At 37.7% G+C, this 7,693-nt stretch overlaps 3 protein-coding genes across 6 annotated transcripts in view; 2 read left to right on the top strand and 1 right to left on the bottom strand.

Annotated features, from left to right (window-relative positions):
• LOC106299940 (nodal modulator 3-like) overlaps positions 1–3,718 on the top strand; it is an 18,130-nt gene extending 14,412 nt beyond the window's left edge. The window contains exons 7-9 of one of the 4 annotated variants that reach the window (XR_001261926.1): positions 561–838; positions 940–1,012; positions 1,115–1,557. Coding sequence is in view for 3 of the 4 variants with exons in the window: in XM_013735960.1 (XP_013591414.1) it covers positions 2,877–3,006; positions 3,439–3,494 (186 nt within the window). In the remaining variant the exon portion in view is untranslated. Of the gene's footprint in view, positions 1–560; positions 839–939; positions 1,013–1,114; positions 1,558–2,252; positions 2,389–2,876; positions 3,007–3,414 lie in introns of those variants that run through there. The other 3 variants (XM_013735960.1, XM_013735961.1, XM_013735963.1) reach the window with 3 other exon arrangements.
• A 64-nt stretch (positions 3,719–3,782) lies between these two features.
• On the top strand, positions 3,783–6,055 carry LOC106299938 (uncharacterized protein At3g43530-like). The gene is made up of 4 exons (XM_013735958.1): positions 3,783–4,147; positions 4,375–5,118; positions 5,190–5,351; positions 5,486–6,055. Exons 1-4 carry the CDS (start codon positions 3,830–3,832, stop codon positions 5,768–5,770), a joined length of 1,509 nt encoding a protein of 502 aa, XP_013591412.1. The 5' UTR covers positions 3,783–3,829; the 3' UTR covers positions 5,771–6,055.
• A 356-nt stretch (positions 6,056–6,411) lies between these two features.
• LOC106297787 lies at positions 6,412–6,964 on the bottom strand. Its single transcript, XM_013733956.1, has 2 exons — positions 6,725–6,964; positions 6,412–6,549 (listed from the first exon to the last, which is right to left on the bottom strand). The coding sequence occupies exons 1-2, from the start codon at positions 6,932–6,934 to the stop codon at positions 6,412–6,414; spliced, it is 348 nt and encodes a 115-aa protein (XP_013589410.1). The 5' UTR covers positions 6,935–6,964.
• Positions 6,965–7,693: the final 729 nt, after the last annotated feature.

Here is a 7,693-nt window from a genome sequence, read left to right as displayed (position 1 = left end):
GGTTGTTGTTATTGTTGTTGTTGTTCTCCATCTTGAGGATTTACTTGGTCAGAGGTAAAGTTTTTTTTTCTGGGTAAATGCCGCAAGAATACGAAGAACAACAAGAACTAAAAACAGAGTTTTGATTTTGCGGAATTTAGAAAGGTTTCAAGAGTGTTGCTGCTCTGATACCATGATAATTTGTGGAATTATGAGAGCTTCTAAGTGTTTTAACCGTGATGAAGCACTAGAACAAAGTAAGAAAGGAGTGAAGTAACCGTAAGTATTTGAGAGAGAAGAAAAATTTGCGAAATTAAGAGAATGAGAGGATTTGCGAGATTGAGAGAATGAAAGAAATGTTTATATTGAATTGTATGTTTAATTGTGTAACATACATGATGTATTTAAAGAAAACAAAAGCAATAAGCACTCAGTGGTGGAAGAATAAACAACTAGCAGTGGACTGGCCGCTCCTCCCCATTTGGTAAGTGATATGGCCGTTCCTCCCACTTCCTCCACTACTTCTTTATTTAATCTTGCCGACATTTTCCTTTGTTTAATTCTTCATGTCAACAATGTAGAAGGAAAGCAGAACGAAGAACTAAACATGAACCTGCTAGTGGAGATCAAATCAGCCACTGATGAATCTAAAACAGAGAATGTCTTTCCTCTACCACTTTCCAACTTCTTCCAAGTAAAAGGCTTGTCCAGAGGTAAACACCTTGTGCAGCTTAAATCCAACCGTCCTTTAGGCTCCCATAAAGTAGTGTCAGAGATCATCGAAGTGGATTTCGAGACAAATGCCCAGATCCATGTCGGTCCACTTCGATACAGCATCGTGGCAGATCATCAGAGTCAGGTAAGCTATATAATATACACCGTCTTCCACATTTTCAATTTTCACATTCCAATAGTTTGAGGTTTATTTTGGTTCCCTTTCTCACTGTATTGGGTTTCAAGAAGTGACGCCTGCAGCTATATTGCCACTGGTTACTGGCATTGCGGCAATTGCTCTGTTCATCAGCATCCCCAGGTAATAATATAATTTGTTTGTAACTTTCTAACTTTGAAAGGTTTTAACAATGGATAGTAAAGTAATTATACATATATTGACATGCTATTATTAATAAAAAAGGTTGAAAGAGATTTACCAAGCCACGGTTGGGATGTCGTCTCCCGGGTTCACTGCATCTATCAAGAGAGAACCTCGAAAAGCTGTCGCTAGAAAGAAGACTTTCTGAAGCATTTACCAACTACACTGGTGTAGTACGCAAATGTGGGAGACTAAGTGAACGTTTGTACTTATCAAGTGAGCTACAGTGTTCAGATCTGGACGCTGGTAGTCTACAACAAGATGAAGCTAATGAGAAGACATAGGAGAGCATTTTGCTTTTCATGTTTTGGAGATTGGTCGATTAGATGCAAAATTATTGGATGCTTGATCTAAGGGTTGCTTACTTTCGAAGGACTATCTATATAGAGAATAGAGACCAAGTTTCGTTAAATAGTGGTTTTTTTGTAGTCGCCCATTATGATTTCTCCTCTCTGATTTATAAGAATTGAACTCCATAAGGATTATCAACTAGTAACTATAGTCTATCCTGAAGTGTAAACAGCCGCACAGTTTATAAGAACGCGACGATTGAAATCGACGTCGTTCTCTTAAGGGCAGAGCCGGACCTGGCATTTCAGGGGCCCTATTCAAATAAAATTAACAATAGAGATATTGTGAAAAATATTAAATTTTGTTTTCACCTAATTTTTTTATAAAAATTATCTACCATTCTTACGAACAAAAAGTTCTTTCTAAAAAGAGAAGAAGCTGAAAAAACATACTAGTTTCGTATCGCAAGTTGAAAAAGTGACGCAGTTTACTTCTTTAACTAGAGTAAACCCGCCCTACGGGCGGGCGAGTAAATAAACTAATAGTTCAAATTTATATTAGAATGGAGAAATTGTTATGTTCATCAAGTAATACACGTGTAATTATTTGTTGGTTAGTTATTGTGTTTCGCCTGTATTTGGAGTTCTTATTTGCAGTAAATAGTGAGGTTGATTGGAAGATGTTGTAGAAACTGTGGATAACACCTTTTATTTTTATGGTCATCTTTTAAAGTAATCATGTTTTTGTTTAAGAATTGAATATACAGCCAACACTTTATAAAGGAAATATATTAGCCATATTCTTTTATAAAACGTTGCGTTCGGCGATTGCGTCAAAATAAATATACTATGATGGAAGCAAATTGAACATGTTTTGAAGAAAAACACAGGTCGCTAACAAATTCCGAAGACACAAAATGCCGAGACCGCCAATGCTGCTATTTACAGCGTCAGATTTATCCATTTTTGTTGGCTGCAGCAGCTAGAAAAGAAGCAGTATTTTTCCATCAGCCATGAATTTTCCATGTGAGTAGTTGTAGTTTCTGGACGCTAACTTTATTCGGTGCTTTGGAAAAAAAAATTATACATCAAAAAAGTTTAAAAATACAACTAAAAATCTAAAGCCTAAATCTTAGAGCAAAAAAGATAAAACCACGGCATCAACCAATCAAACCCTGTATTTATTCATCTCATTATGCATGCATTAATTTTCTGACTATTCTGTATGTTTATTAAACATTAACCTTTATATAAAATATTATAATACATATATATTTTGACTATACAAATTAGAAAATAAATTATAAAACTAAATCAAAACTTTTAGAATTTTTCAAATAAAAATATAGTTTTTATGATAAGCAGTAAGTAGTATAAATAAGTAGTCAACTATAGTTAATTATGGTTCAATTATTGGGTTCAAAAGACAGTAAAACATGAAGCCTCTGATTACTTATTTTACAGGTTATTCTATGCTAAATCTATTTGTTTTCTATCTTATTTTATTATGTAAGAAAACCAAAAGAAGAAAGTTACAGAGAGAGTTGCATTCAAGACATAGTCTGATGGGGAAGTGCTCGACGACGGCTTTAATCAGAGTTGAGAGTATGGGAAGAAGGTGGAGAAGAACAGTCCAAATCCCAGGTAGGCAACAACATTTTCTTAATTTTGAATAACCTTTTAAAGTTCAACCTTGAAATTGAAATGCACCATACCACTGTCTAATTGTAATGATTAACTCGTTTTAAATAATTATATAGTTTGTGTGTGCCACATTTAAGTCAGTTTGTTAGTAGAACAAAGAATGGTATGATCAGTATTGTTCAAGTGAACTTGAAAATGCCTATAAACAATGCGTAGTCGTGAAAAAAAACTCAAGTTTCACTAAGGTTAGCATGTAAACTTTTTAAAGGTAAAATGATTAGATCACATACAGCGCGCTTCTTTACAGAGAAGAACAAAAACCAAACATGTACGTAGTTTAGGCATAGCAGTATGATTTGCCAGCTCTTCCAGTCTTTAGTTTAAGCTGTCAAATACAATAAATTGCAGTGTGGTGTGCTAAATAAATTGCAGTGTGGTGTGCTAAAAGAGGAAGGATAATCCAACGAAGGAAGAGGTTCGAAAAGTGAAGTTTGTAAAGACGGCCTCCGATAATATTGAGAAGACGACGACGGAGAATGTTGAATCGACGGGAACGGCAAAGACGACGGAGTTGTTGACTCGAGGGAGAAGACGACGGATGTCTCGACGGAGGTGACGACGGATGTCTCGACGGAGAAGACGACGGATGTCTCGGCGGAGAAGACGAGTGAGGACGCGAGGGAGAGTACGGCAGAGATAACGGAGCCGAGTGATGTGGCTTTAGAAACTGCTCCAGCGACAGTGAACAAAGGTCCTGCTGGCCCATCTCCTCCAGCTCCTCCAGCAACTCCGGCGATTGGGACTGAATCTGAAGAAGAAGAGAATGAGGAAACCCCTTCTTCTGGAGATGAAGAGAATCAGAAAGCCGGTTCTGGAGAGGAAGAGAATGATCATGACGACCGTTCCGATGGTTCTAGCCAGGAGAATGAAGATGCTGAAGAAGAACAAGAAGAAGCAGATGAGAAGGAAGAGACTGAAGGTTCTGGAGAAAGAAATGGTGACGGACGGAGAAGGAAATGAAGACGAAGAAGGAAAGGATAATGAGAATGAAGGGTTTGAAGAAGAAAATGACCGAGAAGAGTTAGCAAATGGAGATGACAATGAGAATCCACCTGAACCCGGGAATCCACCTGAACCAGAGGTAACAAATGTAACAAATTTTCAATTGAGTGTGTTAATGCTAGTAATACTAGGGGAAGTATAGGAATAGCATGTTAGTTTTGGTAGAAGTAAACTGAAATTGTGTAAACAGATATAACTTGGATATAACTTAGATATAAGTTGGATATAACTAACTTGGATATAACTTTAGTATGACTTGGATATAACTTTGGTATAACGTGGTGAATACTTTGGTATAACTTGCAGGGTTTGAATGGAAATGTGGCAACCGAGGCAATCAAACCAACCAGCATGTTCTTCAAGCCAACCGAGTACAGAAAAAAAATAAAGCTAGGGACAAGGTGTATGATAGCTAGCGCGATTAAGACGCTAAAAAATCTGAAACCCAAGCTGTCTAACGCGGAGATGAGCTGGTTCACGGAGCATCCTCAATTCAGACACATTTTCCACATGAAGATAGAGACTAACCACAGGGTTCAGGGAATGTGGATGTTGTTGTTGCGTACTGCTGGTAGCGAGAAGCTGAGAGAAGTGTGGTTCATTGTCAATGGGGTTCCAATCCGTTACGAGCTGAGGGAACATGGTTTGATATCTGGGCTATTCTGCCAGAACTATCCTCTCGGCTACAAAGAGCTTGGTGGGACGAGGTTCGTTGATCGTCATTTCAAGGAAGGAGAACCGAGAAGGTTAGAGGATGTTAAGAAGAAGCTGGTGAACATGGGACCCCACAAAGACAGACTGAAGATGGCGGTTCTATTCTTCTTAGCTTCGGTTGTTTGTGCGCAAACGAAGGTTGGACACAAGGCTAATGATGTATTGGAGGTGTTCCAGAGAGCAGTGGATGATCTTGAGTACTGCAAGTCCTTTCCGTGGGGGAGATTTTCCTATGATTACATGGTGAAGGAGATCTCTCACACAATGAAGCATTTTGGAGGGGTGGTGAAAGAGAAAACATTATGGCCGCTACCAGGTTTCTGTGTTCCATTAGAGGTATGCAAAATCCCATTAAACCAGTCTGACAACATTGTTGTTTACTAATGCAAAAATGTTGTGTGTAACAGCTTCTTGCATTCGAGGCAATTCCGAAGCTAGGAATAGCGTTCAGAGAGCCTGTGGTTGGAGCTGGTCGCGACTGTCCGAGGATGTGCAAGTCCTACTTTAAACGAAATGGAATGACAGGGGTGTCACTTTCTGTGATAAACAAGGAACTGGGTAACACAACTGTAAGTCTTCCTGTGAACTGTGGTAGAACTAGGGTAGGAATAAAGTGAAACTGTGGTAGAAGTAAGGTAGTAACTTATTTTCTTTTTAGACATTAGAAATTGCTAAGTTTTAAATTTATTTATGTGTGTGATAGGTTATTGACAGCATCATCCCCACCAAAACTCCACGAGAAGAAAGCCTTTTGGATGAGATTATGGAAGATGAAGACAATGTTGATCAATCTGATATAGCTGTGGACAGTTGGGAGAAGTGTCTGGATGCACGGCAGAAGGTTTTTTTTAAAGACATGTTCGACGAAGATGTAGCTGGGCGTGAAAAACAGCCAGAACCGATTGAAGATGCAACAGGGGATGGAGTACAAGTAGGTGAGCAGTCGATTCAGCTGGGAGATGTTATGAATATGCTGAAAAAACAATGAAACTGATGAGGAAAATTGACAAGAAAGTTGACCAGCTGGATGGGAGATTGCCCCGCTTGAGGAGTTTGTCAAGGAAGCACAAGGGAAAGTAGTAGAGGTTGAAGAAGCAGAATCACTAGGGAAAGACAAAAGAAAGAAAACCCAGAAGTCTGTGGGGAAAGGCAAAAAACAGAAAACCAAGTGAAGTCAAGTGGAGTTGAGTGAAACAAAGTCTCTGGATGTTTTATGTTAATCGTTTTTTTTTTGTTAAAGACAAACGAAGTCTTAATGTTTATCTTTTTTGTGATGTGGATTTACAACTTTAACTATGTTATGACTAAGTTGTTATGTCATATTAGTGTTGTAATGTTATTATTAGATTTGTCTCGTTTTAGGTGAATGATAATTCTATGACATATTACCATTTGAAATGAAATCCACTAAGCCAACACTCAAGACAAACAAAGTTCTTAACATAACCACATAATAAGTCTAACATTAGATAAGATTCAAAGACTTAACAGAACAAACCTAGTAGTACTTATACAAGTCTTAACAGAACAAAAAAAAGACTTGTAACCGAAACTGGAAATAGATAGGGAATACAAAGCAAAGTTCTTATTTTTAGCACATCCATAGTAAGAACTTGAGATTTGAGAATCTCATGGACGAGAGGTAGAGGTAATAATCCTCTTAAGCTTAGCAATCTCTTCAGCCATATCATTCACCTCCATCCTTAGGCGCCTCACTTCATCCTCAACACCAAAAGCCCATGGCTGACGAAAGTGCATCCCATCGTCCTACACAGTTTCACGCATAGTATAACTCAGTTTTACCAAGAGTATGACTAGGTTTCACTCAGTAGGATTAACACAGTTTTACGCAGAGTATAACTAAGTTTCACTAAGTTTAATTAAATTTGTTTTACCCAGAGTATAACTAAGTTTAACATAGTTCTACAAAGAAGGAAATTACCTCATAATTCTTGCAGGTGAAGTACCTACTCCCAGGCAAGGTATCGAAATCGTGGCGATACTTAGGATTTGGAGAAACATCTGTCTTGATTTCACCACCACATGGGCAACGGGTAGGAATTCCATACTGGGCATCGCAAATGTAGCCTAACATGTCGTAGTGTTTCTTGTGTTTCTTCATGTCCTTCATCTCTTGGTACGGGTGAGTCATCGTCAGTAGAGAGAATTTTGAAATAGATAAGATGAGGGAGGGAGGGAGGTAGATATCAACGAGATGAGAAGAGAGTAAAGAGAGAGAGAGAGGAGAGGATTTGTCTCAGAGGAGAGAGAGAGAGAGAGAGAGAGAGAGAGAGTCTACTTTTTGACCGAAATAATTGAAATTTTTGGAATATTATCGATTAGGCGCGAAATTTTTTTTTAGTTCCCCCCCCCCAAATATTTGCTCATAGTTATACTGAAGTATCAGGTGTTACCAAATTTCTTCATAGTTCTATTTTTTGTGATTTCAACATTTTTTAGTTTTACGTATAATTTAAATTGGTGAAGAAGGTTTTACTTGTTATTTTCCCTCATTACCATTCAAGTTTAATTGATAAGTGCAAGAATATTTTCGAAAGCACGAGAATTGTAGAATAGTCCTTTGTAAGCTGCTCTTATTAAGAAAATGAACTTGGAAAGACTATACAATGCATAATAGAAAATGTGATGACGATGAATTAGTTTAGTTTATTTCACTAATATAATTTCAGGAGGAGTTTCTGTTGATGAATTAGGGGAGTAGTCAAGTGAATGTGTTTGTGCATTAACAATTTTATGTTGGATTAGAGGGGATGATGTTATTTACGATCATAGTAACTCCTTGTTTTACTAGTTTTCCGTGGTTTTCCACAGTTGCAACATAAGTTCGACAGTGCACAGACTTAGAAAATACATAGGTTCCAATACAGGGAAACATAAGTAAGTAAACTTA

This window comes from Brassica oleracea, chromosome C6, assembly GCF_000695525.1.
Source record: "Brassica oleracea var. oleracea cultivar TO1000 chromosome C6, BOL, whole genome shotgun sequence".
Classification (NCBI taxonomy): Eukaryota; Viridiplantae; Streptophyta; class Magnoliopsida; order Brassicales; family Brassicaceae; genus Brassica; species Brassica oleracea.
This window is presented reverse-complemented; position numbering and strand designations above follow the sequence as displayed.

Excerpts from the sequence above, each read along its gene's own strand:
- LOC106299938 (XM_013735958.1), top strand. The coding sequence starts at position 3,830 with ATGAGGAAACCCCTTCTTCTGGAGATGAAGAGAATCAGAAAGCCGGTT. Across the intron at positions 5,119-5,189 it reads GTTTCTGTGTTCCATTAGAG|CTTCTTGCATTCGAGGCAAT; the intron begins GTATGCAAAATC and ends TGTGTGTAACAG. Across the intron at positions 5,352-5,485 it reads AGGAACTGGGTAACACAACT|GTTATTGACAGCATCATCCC; the intron begins GTAAGTCTTCCT and ends TGTGTGTGATAG.
- LOC106297787 (XM_013733956.1), bottom strand. The coding sequence starts at position 6,934 with ATGACTCACCCGTACCAAGAGATGAAGGACATGAAGAAACACAAGAAA. Across the intron at positions 6,550-6,724 it reads TCACCTGCAAGAATTATGAG|GACGATGGGATGCACTTTCG; the intron begins GTAATTTCCTTC and ends GAAACTGTGTAG.